Source organism: Parasteatoda tepidariorum, chromosome 4 (assembly GCF_982258835.1).
Source record: "Parasteatoda tepidariorum strain Cologne lab strain chromosome 4, Ptep-v5.0, whole genome shotgun sequence".
Taxonomy (NCBI): domain Eukaryota; kingdom Metazoa; phylum Arthropoda; class Arachnida; order Araneae; family Theridiidae; genus Parasteatoda; species Parasteatoda tepidariorum.
Window position 1 is genome coordinate 79,759,926 of NC_141758.1, and position 16,734 is coordinate 79,776,659.

The following is a 16,734-nucleotide window of genomic DNA, read 5'->3' on the forward strand; positions in this document are numbered from 1 at the left end:
AAAATCAAGATGTAAAATATGTATATTTGGACCATATTAAAAAAGCACTTCGTCCAATTCCGACTTGTTAAGTCTAATTGTCTAAAATCATATGTACTTCATGTTTGTTCAAATGTTATGTGCATACATATACTCCACTATAAATCTGGCAAATGTAACATTTTTTGAACCATGTTAGAGCATTAAATATTTCTGTGATAAACAGTCGTTTTTATTATTTTGACAACATGCCAAGAAGATCGATTTTTCTTAAATAAATATTACTGAAGTTTTTTTTTTAATCATTATTATAACTTTAAAGGGAAATACCACAACAAACTTGATGGATTTTATAATTAAGAAAAAGTTTCATACTTCATTACTATCCCCCATGTTTTGTATTCAAAATTAAAATAGATTCACACAATTTTTTCTATTATTTACCTACATAAACGAACGGTGGATTATCTAAGACTCTCTTAGAAGACTAAGAGGGCCATAACCATGGGAGAAACTTTTCATCGCAAATTCTCTTTCATCTCCACAAGTAATTTAAAATTTATAGAATAAAGAAAATGAATTCAGGTTTCAAATACTGAAAAGAAATTTTCAAAATATCAAAATTAAGAGAAGATAACTTAGGATTATGCATTAAGGAAGTTCTCTTCCAATAATTTGTTTGCATTTTTAAGTTTTCAATTTTTTTTTAGAGAAATTGAAACCTCATGGCTTACTCTAGGTTTTCTTGAACTCACTTTTTCGATACTTTGAATCTTAAATTACTTACGGAGGTGAAACAGAACTTGCGATAAAAAATGACTCCCGTGGTATAGCGTCCTATTAACTAAGATAACTGATTTATTTTAAAATTAAACAGCTTGCATACATACTGACGTAATTTTCGTTGAAATTAATATTTTATTTTGAACAAAAATAACCCTTAAGTAGTTACACCAGGGTGGCTAACAGTCAGGAAAAATTTAAAAAGTAGAGATGAATATTTCGTGAGATAGTAGTAAATTTCATAAGTTGTAATTTTCACTTTAATGAATATGTTGGTCAGTTTTAATATTTTACAGTTAATTTACAAATATTTTTAGTCGGTAGAAATATGTTAAAACCTTTTGTTTCCCTTAACTGCTACCACACTGTGGCCGCGCTTTTTATAAGCTATTAATGCAATCAATATCAATGGAAACTACTTAGGTTGTACACTTGTTGCGTTTTTAAGAAAATAAAAAATAATAATAATACGTACTGAGAAATGCAATATGAAAACACATATTTGCGAAAATGTTCAACAAAATTTGTTAAAATAAAATAATAAAGTATATTAAAGTAAACTAAAGGATTCGTAAAATTAGGAACATTTGTGTTAGATGAAAAGAAATATAGATATTAAAATTATTCTATACTTATGTATAATGAAAACACATGAGAATAATGCATATTTGGAGTAATTTAACACTATCAAGCCAATAATTTTATAAAATACTAGTGTTCGTTGACGCTTCCCCAAACCTCAAATATTGATGTGCAATCCCATATGGTTCGCTCTACTGAGTTATACCCATTTGAAATGTGTTCTAGAGGTAAATCTTAAGAGTTTAAAATCAATCATAAAAATATTTAAAACTAATCTCTCTCAAGAAATTAAACTTTTTCATCAATAAGTTATAGAAATATAAAAATTTAAACCTGCATAAGTATAATTAAAACATAATATAGAACACTTCATTTGTTGATATGAGTTATTATTTAACCTTTCGATTTTTCCAAATTTACAGATCAGGTTTTTAAAGCTTTTTGTTGTGCATGCGAGAAAATAATTTTCATTCAGTGAATTGTAAACATGTATGTTACGCTTTCATGCTTAAGACAGCTCACATACTTGATATTTCAATTCTTTGTTGCCAGCGCGAAAGAGAAAGAGGACTTTCTTTATCGCCGTGGGAGAGTAATATATATATTGACAAAAGTAAATGAAAATATTATTGCACAATATTGAGAACAAACAAAATACAGTATCTACAATACAGTATCTACAATTCAGCAAAGTCACATAAAGAGACATGTTTTTCATATGTTGTGACAGAAATATTTTATAAATTTTAAATGAACTTTTAACTCGAATTTTCAAAGTTCAAACATAAAATATTTAAATATATTACCTCACTGATTTTCTTGACATCTTGCTCACATTGCTAAACGACTTTCTTCAAAAGAGTATCAGGATATTTTTTAACCTTGTTCACATTCATCAACTTTCACATAACTTTTTTTCCTTGAATATTCTCAATAAATGCTGTTTCTATTAGAGCTTTTGTGATTTTAAAATCCTAAATACATTGTAAGAACTCATTAATTACTTCTGTCAGTCTTGCTTGAAAACTTAATTGATGCTAGAGGCAATTTTAGAGAGATAAGAAAAACTGGAAATTCAATTGATCGATGGATTCAAATCAAGATTTACAATTTTAAAAAATAATAAATTATATCCTATTTACTATAATTAAAACTATTCAAAGAGTTGAAGCCTGAAATGTGAAGGCCTCATTTAAATAAAGAGTCAATTCTATATTTGTTCATTTTAAGACAGAACCTTCCCTTTATTGTTTTATTTGTTATGCCTTCTTTATAGTAGCAGAAATAGAATTAAAGTGTATGAGTTTCAAAATAAGACCGAAATGGCTTGAATGAACATGAAAGTAAGACTCCGTTTTAAAATATATATATATATTTAAAAAAAATGGAATTGGCCCAATCTTCAAATAAGATAGTGGGATAGAGAAAAAAGAAGCCATCTCAATTTTATACAAGAATGTCATAAAACCAATGGCTTAGTTTTATTACATAACCAATAGTTTGGTTACAATTAAACAATCCAACTGTAAAAAGCAGCAACATGAAGACAATTTTAAAAAATTAAATATTACAATTTTAAGGGAGGAAAGTTCATCTAATTCAAACTGAAAAAATATCAACAAATTTCAATTCTAAACAGACTGCAGTTTTTTTCTAATTATCATTTTTTTAAATTTAATCTTAGTAGACATGCAATTACAATTATGTAAGAAAGAAACCTTATAAGTATATGTACTCCTCGGCTTTGCTGACCAATTTACATTCTCTTACAAAATTTTCAATCTTGGTTTAGCTTATTTAGAACTGGATTTCTGCACTGAACACTCTCCTTCAAGACAGGTGGTCACGAACTTTTTGATATTAACCCCATGCTAAAAAAAAATCTCAAATAAAAGGCTGAAGGTATAAAATTGCAGGATCTAGCCACTTCTGCAAATGAATACGCAACCAGCCAAAACACTGCACTTTATAATGACATATTCACAAACGTTTCCAACATACTTATATTTGAAATTAAATAACAAAATTAAATAGGAACTTTAATTTAGTAAAAATTTAATTTTCGTTTGAATATCATGACCAGAAAGTCATAAAAATTTAATAAAGCTAGAAAAAAAGGAATATAATATTGTGCTATTGCATAGATAATTTAACCATCAAATCAAAAATCAATTATAAACTTTTTGAATTAAACAATTTCGTAATTACACTGATTATATGAAAGCAGAGAGAATTTGGAAAACTATTAAATACATATATTAAATACAGAAGAACTTTAATTTAGTACGATAATATCCATCTGCATATCATGACTAGGAATTAATAAAAATTAATAAAAATAAAAATTAAAACAATGTAATATTTGTGCTATTGCACAGATAATTTAACTTTTTACTCAAAAATCAATTAATAAATTTTTGAACTTATTATTAAATTTTGTAATTGCACTGATTATATGTAAGTTGAGTAAAAAAATTATTAATAATGTTGGAATGAATTTGGAAAATAGAGATTTATAAGTTTCAGTTCACTTATTGATTACTTCTTACTCTTCTTCCTCTGCAAGCTGTCCTGTTTAATGATATGAAAGAAAGTATATAAGTTTTTTAATACTTACTGCAGTATCCAAAATACGGGTACATTGGTGAATTCTTTTAACTACAAGAAATTAAATACAACTTTAAACTAAAATTTATTTTCTTAATTTACATTTCATATTTGTCTTTCTGCATGGACTGAACTCATCAATATTGTTATAAATCAAAAATATTAATTGCAACAAAATAAACAATGAAATAATCAAAATAAATATTTTAAAGTTTAGAAAGTTTTGCTAGCCAAAGCATTTTAATTTAAAATAGATATCAAACAAGAATGAAATAGAGGAGCTGAATCAATAAACTTTCTTATTCCTTAGAAAGTGAAAAAAAGGGATAGAAATTTAAGAACATTGAAAAGAGAAACAATTTTATGTGCTAAAAACATGAGAAGGAAATTTTTTAACATTAATTAAATAAAGCATTTCATAGAATATTTTTTGTTTAGGGTTACTTTATGTGTAAACTTTAGATTATGAATTCTTTTAATTTAAAAGCAAGCATAATAGTGCAATGTTTTATTCCTAACAAGTCTACAAGATTAATTTATTATCCTAAACACAATACTTATACAATTTCATAAGTTAAGCACACCTTTAAAATAGCTTGTTTCAGTAATAGCATTTAATTTTAAGCAAGCTACTAATAGGTAAAATAAATAAAAAGAGAAATTTTAAAAATAAATCATAAATTGGTACAAATGTACAATATGAAGCATCAGCGTTTTCCTCAAAACAATGCAGGCAATAAATAAAATATTTAATTTAATCATATCAATACTTTACCTATATACTTTAATATCAACACTTAATCTATTTACATGGATATGCCATCATTTCATTTAAATGATAATTTCATAATATATTTGGTAAATATATTCACTTTAAGCACATATAAGAGTAAAAATACAGAATCGAACCTTGATTACCCAACATCAAAAGGAACAAAAGTATGTTCAAAAATAAAAACCAGATAATAAAAAGTGTTTTATTAACTTCACTTTCCCCAACATACTAACTTTTAAACATAAGTAAAATTATCAAAAATAAATGGCTGCTAGTCTCATAGGGTATTTAGAATTTAATTGGCAGTATTCATAGATACCAAGCTTTAATTCTTTAAAATGGATCTGAAAGAAACTGCAACTGTAGAAATGCAAAAAGGTAGAGCTTTAGAGAAATTAAAAGGTAACAGTTCACTAGATTGCCCAAGGAAGTCATTTTGATCCTTTAATTACAATTAGAAAAACAATGATGACACAATTTCTTAGAATTTTGTGACTTCTTGTAAAACATATAATTTTTGATTGTTAATATTTACTAATAACTTGTAATATAACTGAAAATAATATTAAAAATTAATTTTAAGCAAATTTCTTTATACATTAGTTATTCTTTTACAATGCAGTTATTTTGACTGCTTTTTGGAATCTAGGTATTTCAGTTTTTCTAGTGTTAAAAATGATTTATATATTTTACTTATTTACGTGTTTGTGTGCTCTATAGGAAAGGGAACACTATGCAAAATCTCTATTTTTTTCAATTTACAAATCTGATATCTTCATGTGACATATGAATTACACATTGAGACTGATTTATTGTCATGCATTCAAATTACCAAACTACACACAATAAATCATTTGTTGACATACTTTGTGATTTACGAGAGACTTATGAATCATTTAACATGATTCAAGGCTAACACATTGTGACTTAGATTAATAAAATTTATACATTAAAATGACACATTACACTGTATCATCACAAACAACTGTCAATTAAGAGTAATCATGAAATAGGTTAAAAAGTCTTTTTAATAAGTTCTCAAACAACTTTTTTGAATACAGTTATTTGAAAGCCAGAAGTAAAATAGTTTTAAATAACAAAGAGTGTCATATTGAGCATTGGATAATCGGGGTTCAACTGTAATAGCACGAAAACGTGATATTTTATCCAAAAGTTATAGATACAGAGAAATTTGACAAAATTGAACAGTAGTTAAAAGAAAATGAGCAAAATTTAATATCATTTGCTTAGATCAACTTAGTATAAAATGTCTAGTTATGAAGTAGTAACAGTTTTAACAGAATTTAAAAAGAAAAGAAAAAATCAAAAATTGCAATAGAAATAATGAATTTAAGTTAGTTTCAATCAAATACAATTTAGAATACATTGAAAATTAGCAAATTGATTCTACGTTAAACAAACATCATAATAAAAAGGGATTCAAAAATGCAAATAATAATCAGAAATGGAGGGGGAAATTATGTAAATTCAGGGTGTTATTGCATCATGTTACATTCTTTACACAATTCTGACTCTGTCTTTGTAAAATAAAAAGTTTAATAAGTAACTAAAAAAAGGGTATTTAATCCTTATCCACACATTTTAAAATGCATTTAACATCTAGTATAAACTTTTTAATAAAGTTGAAAGAAATATTTGAGTGTAAGTTGTATTTTAATTTAAAAATCACTCATTCAAAAAAATTTTACATCTAGATATGTTCTCGTTAAGTTGTAAAATTATTTCTTGGAGGTCATGGAAGTTAAGACTCTAGAATTTCGTGACCAGCCTCATGCTTTTAGCAATGTGGTCAGCATTGTGCACAAACACTTCCCAGACAAACTGTACATATTGATCATCAGCTGTGTGGGTTTCAAATCACCACTAAAGATCAAGACCCTGTACTTCACAAGGACACTGAGCCATCGCAGCTATTTATTTATTTACTTATTAATTTATTTATTTGAATTCACAAGAAAAAATGAAATTATATTTAAAATGTTAAGCATAAATTCTGTTAAATAAGCATAAACTAACTGTGAAATTATTCACATTTTTAATATTAAAATTATGAAAGATTTGGGCTCAGTCCTTGAACCGTTTTTATGTTAGACTGATCTTTTTAAACTTAAAACCAAGCAAGTTTTAAACTAAATAATATTATAATAATTAATAATTACATTCATAAATAAAAAAACTTTTTTTGGTTAACATTATCCCATTAGAGGAGAATTTTTAGATTGGAAAATCCTATTATTTGGCATTTTTCCAAATTTAGAAGTTACTTGAAAGAAATTTTAGTTTTAAACTAAATGCACTTTTCAAGAAGTACAGCAAGTATTCCATTTAATATAACTGTAACTTAGTTTTAAATTGCGTAGTATCAGCCATTTTGAACTAAGTAATAAATGTCTGAAAAAACATACACATACAGTTTTAGCCATTCAGAAGTACTACCATTCTAAAAATACTAAACGCACCTATGGTTAAAAAACACACTTTAAAGAGACTTGTAGAGGTACCTACAGCAAAAAAATTAATAATCAAGGAGTGTAGACATTTTTCAATGCATTTTCAACCTAATAATTACCAACATTGAATCAATAAATATATATACATACACAGAAAAATGGTCCACTAAGGAATAATAAACAACCTGTGCTAGTACAATTTCAGATAAAAAAAAAATAACTGCATTAACATCGATAATAATATCATTCAAAACTTAGGATTTGAAGTTATAGAACACTGGAAATTAATTAATTCTAAAGTACTCAGGATCAGTTCTAAATTGACCATCACAGATATGAAGTGAAATGAAAACAAAATGTGAGAATACATAATTTTAAACAATCCAATGGGGAAGAAAAAATAAAAAGCAAATGCATATTACTTGATTGTATAGTTAAGGCAGTTAAAATACCTTTTTAACATAATCACCTTACACTATCACATCTAACTTAATCACATTGTAACGTAAATCACCTTAATGATAGGAAATAGCAAGTATATCTATGTCATAAAACACTTTTAATATAAGTGAGATTAAAACTTTGTATTTCATTGTTAAATTAGTAAAAATAATACACAACCAACATGATAAAAGAACATGACCTTATTATTTTAGACTGATATACAATTTTTACACTCCAATTCAGAAAACAAAAATGCACTTGAAATTTAACCATTACCTTAAATTTTAAACAATTAGGAGCTAAGTAAAATTTAAACACATGTTTTATAACGTTTAAAACTTGAGATTTTAGTTTCACTTGAATACATTTAATTCCTTTATATTATTATTAAACACATAAGTCATTAATTTATTCATGCTACTTCAGTAATTTAAGAAAAACCCTTTTCGTTTAATTGATTACTGCATAAAAAGAATAATACCCATGGACAAAAACTTCTATTTATGATTATGAACTATATAGTGAAAATAAAAAGTCATGTTCTCTGTCACATTTTATCATAAACAGTCACTTTAATAATCCAGTGACTACAACACAAATAATAGGCAAATAAATGAAAATAAAGTATATTTAAAACTTTAAAAATCTAAAATGTATCACAAATTATGCTTCAGCCCTTAGTGTTAATAATATACTCATACAAACAGGACTTATTATATTTTACATAGTTAATTTACAGTTGGAAGTAAAAAAGCCTTTACATAATATAATTACAAAACTGTATTTAATCTCACATCTCTAATATCTTGCACATTAGGACAGAGGGTGCAAGAGAACATGCATACTGTTGGTATTCTGTATACATAGAAGCGTGTCAAAATTTAAAAGATTTCTACCATTTGCAAGCTGTCAAACAGAATCATCTGCAAAACAGAAAATATAACATTTTTTGTTTTATTTCAAAAGTGAAGAAACACTTTTTAAAAAAATTAAAATGCTGTTTACCATACAAAAATTTTTACAAATAAGTTGTTAATTACTGACACAATTTTTAAACTAAGTCCATCAGTAACACTCGCCATATTTTAAACTCCAATAATATGAATGCTTCAAACAGTTTCTACAAGTACATGTTAAGGCCTAATTTGAGTAATGGTCTAACTCAATCTTAAATAGTTTTGAGATATGTACCCTTAAAGTCTAATAATGATCACATGCAAATTGTGTTTTATTATTCTATCTGCCACATGAGTTTATACAAATCATAAAAGAAAAAAATTATATAAAACTAAGTTTTAAAAACTATTATATTAAATAAATATTTAGCAATTCATCGTGCACAGTTGTATTATGATCGTCGCATTCTAATGCCTGAAGAAGCTTTTTATATTATCCCATTGCTTTTAGAATCTTTTCATTAAAAATCACATTTTCTGCTCTTATTTTAAAGTGGTTTTAAAAACAAAATGACTCTATCAAAATGCCTTACTTGTAACAAATAAGTTAAAACCATTTAACAACTTTGTACCAATTTAAACTCACAATACAAAACTCAAAAAAAAAAAAAACTCAAAAGAACTATTCAAAAAAAGATAAAACTAGCACCAGATGAAACAATAATAAATACCCAACACAGAAATAAAACATTAAAAAACTGAATGATCCTACATAACAGCAATCTGCTAAAAACGGGGCTGAATAAGTTTACCGTGATGAAAGCTGGTCTACCGTGTTAAAAAAAAATTTACTTCAGTAAAACACATAATATTCCCCACATACAATAGCATAGTTTTGAAGAGGGTTACAAGGACAAAACCTCCTCCGAAATTATACATTACTTGATCAATGAGCTATTTCAGGTAGGTAAGATAGAGATATAAAAAACTTTCCATTATTTATTTTTCGTAATTTAAACATTTGGAATGAATATATATATAAATATATATATATCAGAAGGAGATAACTCCGCTCAAACATATATTAAAACTAGGCCACAGTCCATACAATCAAATAGTTTGTTTGAATCATTAGTATTTGTCAAACCATGGCCAACAAAGATAGTAAAAATAAATAAAAAATTAAGGACTTTAAGAAATCAGCTATCAAAAATATTTCAAATTACTACCTACTTTATATTATAATATAACGTTAAAAAAAATTTACCTTAAATCAAGGTATAACTATAACTAAGCTGACTACATTCTCCTAAGAGTAAGGTTTTTATTAATGAATTTATACATTAATATTAAATTAAATACTTATACATTTAAAAATCATTGAATAATACATTGGATAAAAAATTTAGAATTATATGTATGGATCATAAATATAATTTTAAAAAAGTCACTGTGAAAGGAAAATGTCAGAAAAAAGAAAATAACAGCATAAAAATAAAAAAATACAAAGAAAGAAAACTATTATAAAATAAATAGTTACCATGATACCACCATCTAGTTTTCTTAGGGTTTTTACTACAGGTCTTGACATATAGAGTATTGTCAGGTGGCCGTTTCTAAAATAAGGCCGTTTTGTTAAAAATATATAAGTATTAATACATTTGACACTGTAAGATATGCACACAAAAAAAAGTATAAATTTGCATTTGATTAAAAAATAACATACTATGCCTTTATGTACTTTCAAAATAAAATAAACTTTTTCCAATATTTTACAATTAAAATAACCCAACCGTATCATTCATTTCGACACATTTCAAAGATAAATGAGAAAATTACAAAGATAAAAATTAAAATCAAGAAGGTAAAAATTCTAATCAGAGGAACTAAACTGCTCCTTCTCAAATTTAATTAAATGATAAACTTAAGTTGTTCATCATACATTCTCTACCTTACTTTATCATTCCTTATTTTATACTTTTACTTTAGTTTTCATATATTGCATTATTTTTAGTTAAGATTTGAATGGCATAGTTCATTTCTAATGGATTCTCTATGAGAACTATAAAGTAATCTTCTCATTTAGATACTTTTTAGTAGTTCACCCCTCCAGAACTTTCTGGAGATAAATAAACAGAGTGTGCCTATAGTTTGCCTTTCCATCAAATGCTCTGTAAAGTAGAAGTTGAAGGTTCATATCTAACCATAACCTTGGAAGCATTGCTCGGCTATTTATGCTATCAGTTCTTCTTATTGTCTTAAATTTATATTGTATTCATCAACTCAATATTGTTATTGTATTGAGCACAGATTCATCAACATATATATATATATAAATATAAATTACTGTTCCAAACTGTTTTAGTGGTTTTAAAATGAGGACTGCTCTAAAATTTATCTAAAAATGTTAGTTAAACTAGAAGAAAGATTTAGATAAATAGAGATAGTATTATTTTAGTCATGACTTTATTATGCTGAAGAGATTTTGTGAGTTTGTTTGGTATTTTTTATCAATGAGTGCTTCATGTAATTAAATAATATTACAGTAATGGTGATGTTTTTTTATGATTGGAATTTCTGATAAAAAAAAATCTTTTCCTGTATTTGAATTATAATGTAAATATTTAGCAAAACTTGAACTTTCCTGTGCTAACTTTAATATTGGTATTTTGGAAGAAAAAAAAATCAATTATCTGCTAGAATCATTTCCCAGTTTCAACTTCTTCAATAATCTCTAACTTTTTCTGAATTTCTGAATACATCAATACTAAACGCCGATTAAAAAAACTCCATAAATATATTTAAAAAATGGAATGCTTTTTCAGAAACCAGCAATTTTGCAATACAAATATTTAAACATATTGAAAATAAATTAAAAGGAAAGTAGAGAAATCAGCTAAAATGAAAAATTTTTCTGAAAGTTTGAGTATCTGCACTGAAACTATGTAAATTAACAATGAAGCAAACCAAAGATTATATTTTTAAGGTACATTGACTAAAATGCATTGAATAAGGGCAATTACCTCATCAACACTATATTTGTCAATAAGCATGTTTTGAAGGGGGGAAAAACATTGATGAAAGAAATTGGAATTTAAATAATAAATAACCATTTGTACATAAATCATTAAAGAAATTACAAAAAGTTAAGATTAACAATAAAATACATAGATTTTTACTTTTTCTTTACAACTGGAAAGCATAGAAACTATACTGAGGCACACAGATTGAACGGATAAAGCAGGAGACCAATCTTCTGTTAAAATAGATAAACAAATGTGCCCATTACTATATACATGAGGATGTACAGGAATGTTTGGTCCTATGAAAGTAACCTGGAAAAATATCTATATTCATTAAATATATTCATTAAATAACTTCTAATCTAAAAATTTTTTTTAAAAAAATGTAAGGAAATTATAAATTTATAAAACCAAGAACAGATTATATAAAAAATTCTATGCAGTTTTATAAATACTATAAATTTACAATAATAATTTTTCATAATAAATTTAAATTTGATTAAATAGTAGCAATAATAAATAGTTACAATAGTAACATCAACATCACAAATTGATACAAAAAATAATAATAATCAATAATAATGAATGATAATCAATAGTAACTAATTATAATAATTTTACTATTTTGGATTAAACGTTCTTTTAAAAAAAAATTTATAAATAATGTCAATTGGAAAGGAAAATAATTTAATATTTTACAAAGAATTGGATTTTGTGACTACTTCAATACACATTATGCATATTCAGAGATAGAAAGTAAAAAAGTTCAGTTACTATCCCTAAGGGCCAATAATCAAAAGATATTTATTAATAGTACCAGGGGTCTTTCTAGGTTTTTCTCAGAGGTACGTACCTATTTCGTGAAAATTTAGACATAATTTGTGAAAATTAAAAATTATATTAAAAAATCAACACAAAAATATGGTAAAAATATCAATTTATCGTTTATTACGAGGCACAAAAATAAAATGTTAAGAAAAAGTATTTTGTGAATAAAGTTTAATTTGTGAAAGTACCGCTAAACGGTAGTAAATTTGGCTTGAACAGACCCCTGAGTACATATTTTTTTTCTTATAAAAAATATATTAAAGTAAATTTAAATAAAAAAGTACAATATAGAGAATGTGTAACGTTGACATTTATGGTGAAATATGCTATTTTGTAACAGAAACACAGACCAAAATATGAAACTGAAAATCAAAACAGCACACTACAGCATTTTTCTACACTTTTATATAGATTAAAAAAAAAATTTATAAAATATATTTAACTGAAAACAAAACATTTATAGAAAAAATTATCTTACAAATAGAACCTTATTTTTCTTCAAAAACTAAATAAAACAAGTAAATTATAACTTGTCCATCATATTTTACAACAAAAAAAAGCTAATTATTCAATAATTTCAATTGGATAGGAAGATTACACATGATTAAACAAAGATTATAAATTCATTGCATATTTGCAATTTACAAAGATTTTTCAAAATGAGTATTTAAACTTTCTTACCTCTGGAGAATCAAATGGATACTTGGTTGTGAACTTAAACAGCAACTGAAATTTTTCCCCTTCATAAAGAGTACCAACTGCTCCCTCCATATCAACAGTCCATCTTAATAAAGTTAAAAAGAAAAAGACTCTGTTACATGTATAACCAATAAAACTAATTATTTATAAATGCAAAGGATTAAATATAAAAAGACTCAAACAATGTAATGCAAAAAAAAAAAAAAAATTTTCAGAGAAGCAGCCTATTTGGATCTCAATCTAGCCAACTAACAAGTCTCCAGTTATATTGCTCATTTCATACAATGTCTTTCACTTGTCAAACACTGGCATTCATAATATGATTATCCATAATAAACAATCGATTGCATCAAACACATCAATTATATCAGAAAAAAAAACATAATGCTATCACTTTACAACACTTTGGTTTAATACATTTCAATCTTTTAACATTAGCAAATTTTGTTCAAGGTCTCTTAGTGCCCCCCCCCCCCCCCCGAAAAAAATGGAACAACATTCTTTTAAGAAAAATTAGAAAAATTTTGAAAACAGTATACATATACCTGACTTCTTTCAAAAAGAGCAAATAACAAACTAAAAAAAAAAAAACATTTACTCTACATATGCAAATTGTATTAATATTAAAGGTAAATTGTATCTAAGGAGAATAATAAAATAAACTATGTTTAAGCTGAGAGTGATTGTTTAAAAAAGATAGTTTTAACAATTTTTAGTACAATATTATTAATAGAGCACTGTACAATTCATAATAGTTTAAATCAACACTTAGAAAACTATGATAATTATTGTGACATTAAAAATAATTAGCATCGATTTGTAAATATTTCCACAAACTAATATTGAATTGAAAATTTTAATTAAATTCAAGACTTCCGACATCAAATAACTTTAAAACAGTGTTTCAATAATCTTCAAATCTAAACAGTAAATATGATGCTTAAAATTTTTGCTTAATAGCAACATAGTTAATGATCCTTCAATTTAACATTACACAATTGATAAATTGTAACGGTGGTTAGTGAGTGTCCTTTCAAAACTCAGAGTGCGCTTTTCTTTGAGGAAGCACCCTGCCCTTTTTAATTCCTAGGGAGAACTTAAGAACTTTTGTAGTGCAAAAAACTTTTCTTTTTGATAATGTACTGTAAACATAAATAATATATATGCAGCATACTGAGTTAAAGTTGGTCCAATGTTTTCAGGATTGACTTTGACACCAGGAGGTGGTTCTTTCTGTATAGCTAAAAGCTCCTTTTGCAGTCTTTTCTGAAAATAAATTTTGAAAAATTTAACTAGTCTACGGGGAAAAAACAATACAATGCAATTTATATTAGGCCAGCAAACTAAAACTAATGTTTTGGACAAGAAACTGCTAACATTTTTAACAGTGATGTACTTTAAAATATTCAGAATAAAAGGTTTTTTAAAGCTTGCATTTATTTCAACCAAATTTTTAAAAAAAGTAGGACATTATTTTGCTACAAATCTGAATTTGTAACATAGTCTCTCCATACACCATCAAATTTTATTAAAATGTAAAACATGGTGTACTTGAATGAATAAAAGAACAGGATTTCCAGAACAAAACTATCTTTTCAACTTCTGGGATTTCAGCTTTTTTTTTTTTGTTTTTTTTCCTTCAGTTTTTTCATTTAAATTCTAGCTGAAACCAGTCATCATCAATTTTCTTTATTCTTAAATAGGAATCAAAAAATCACGAGCATTTCCTTTCCTACCGATGCACGTGAATGGAATGTTTTGAAAAATGAAACAAAAGTTTTGTTATATTATTATCCAGGAGAAAAAAAAATCTTTTGAAAATCTCGATAGAAAAAAAGTTTTTTTATTATTTATTATTCCTAAATAAGAATTGAAAAATCACGAGCATTTCTTTCCCATCTGATGCTCGAAAAAGGCGACTTTTGTATATAATTAAGAAGAAAAAAAATCTTTCAAACATTTCTGCATAAAAGAATATTTTTATTTCATTATTCTTTATTTTTCATTCTTCTCAAATAAGAATAGAAAAATCATGAAAAAATCACGAGCATTTCTTTCCCATCTGATGCTCGAAAAAGGCGACTTTTGTATATAATAATGAAAAAAAAAATCTTTCAAACATTTCTGCATAAAAGAATATTTTTATTTCATTATTCTTTATTTTTCATTCTTCTCAAATAAGAATAGAAAAATCATGAAAATTTCTTTCCTCTCCGATGCGCGAAAAAGGCATCTAAATTAGGCTTCTAAATTAGAGATGCAACATACAAATATTTGATATTTAGCCTATACTGCTGAACGCAGAATTTTCATTTCGGACGAATAATGGAAGAATCGTCCGCCGAAGACAAAACTTTATTCGTTTACACCCATCTTTCTAGTTTTCTGCTCTGGGAAGGGTTTATTTGATTAACATAACAATAATTAAGATAAACAAATTTGTGAAGGGTCCGATTAAAAGTAAAATCCTTTTGTGAAGGGTCCGTTTTTAAGTTAAAATATTTTGTGAAGGGTCCGTTTTTATGAAAAGATATTTCGTGAAGGGTCCGTTAACGAACCCAAATTTCTTCTAAACAGACCCTTGAGTTGGCTTGGAAGAGCATGAAATGGAAATATCCTAAACAGGGGAATACATAAGTTTATCTAAAACAAGACGATAAAATTTTGATAATATTGGTGAAACCATATTCCTAAAAAAAAATCAGATCTGTTTAAAAAAATTCAATGAAATGAAAATTTAAGTGATACTATCAATTACTTTTCTAAGTAATATTGACAATTTTATAAGTTGCACAAATTAAAAACGGTCACATTAAACAATCATATTTCAGGGGGAATAGATAAGTATATCCAATACAAACCAACAAAATTTTAACAATATTGGTAGAATAATCATAGGTTGTAGATGTGACAGCATATACCAAAAATAAAATCAGATCTGTAAAAAATTCAATTAAGGGGTACCTTAAGTAATATTATAATTAACTTTTCATATAATATAGATGATATTATGCCAAAAAAAAAACATCATAAAAAATGATAAAACTTAGAGTAGCGCGATTTCCGCTGCTTTACACTGTTTTGTGCTTTTACAGAAGTAGAAGTTCAAGCTAATAAATGATAATAATAGTTTTCAAAAACTAAATAAGATCATTTTTTAGATTTTCAGGGAAACATGGAATATTTATAGGTAGTTCGGAAAAAGCAACACACAAACAGAAAGTTTTACTGCATTATGACAAAATAAATTAAGTCATAAAATTTTAAGTCGTATTGACTTAAAAAATTAGAATTTTTTTTGTCAAATAACAGAATACGTTTAAACATTAATAGAATATACACAGCTATTGTATACAGTTCAAGTGTCAACATCTGTAAAATGAATTTTCTTACATGCATCGACGCCATCTTTAAAAGTAATTTTTAAAAGTTACTAGTGAATGATTATGCTTAAATCAATCAATCTGTGTAATTTCATTGACGAGTCCGATGTAAATAAATTAATGAACATATCAAAATATTGTTAAAATTTCGCTTAAGTGTCAAATCCGAATCTATTTTGCAATCATAACAAACAGAAGTTCTTCCATTATCACTCCAGGTATTGCCAACAATTTGTCTATAAAGTTTTTAACTTCCTAAAACAA

At 26.0% G+C, this 16,734-nt stretch overlaps 1 protein-coding gene across 1 annotated transcript; it reads right to left on the reverse strand.

The window, feature by feature from the left end:
- Positions 1-5,736: 5,736 nt before the first annotated feature.
- LOC107438487 (ubiquitin-conjugating enzyme E2 W) lies at positions 5,737-16,732 on the reverse strand. Its single transcript, XM_016050795.4, has 6 exons — positions 16,481-16,732; positions 14,262-14,353; positions 13,070-13,172; positions 11,717-11,872; positions 10,078-10,153; positions 5,737-8,564 (listed from the first exon to the last, which is right to left on the reverse strand). The coding sequence occupies exons 1-6, from the start codon at positions 16,493-16,495 to the stop codon at positions 8,551-8,553; spliced, it is 456 nt and encodes a 151-aa protein (XP_015906281.1). The 5' UTR covers positions 16,496-16,732; the 3' UTR covers positions 5,737-8,550.
- Between the last annotated feature and the right edge of the window lie 2 nt (positions 16,733-16,734).

Excerpts from the sequence above, each read along its gene's own strand:
- LOC107438487 (XM_016050795.4), bottom strand. Across the intron at positions 13,173-14,261 it reads ATTGGACCAACTTTAACTCA|ATGGACTGTTGATATGGAGG; the intron begins GTATGCTGCATA and ends AACTTTATTAAG. Across the intron at positions 10,154-11,716 it reads TTTCCAGTTGTAAAGAAAAA|AAACGGCCACCTGACAATAC; the intron begins GTAAAAATCTAT and ends GCCTTATTTTAG.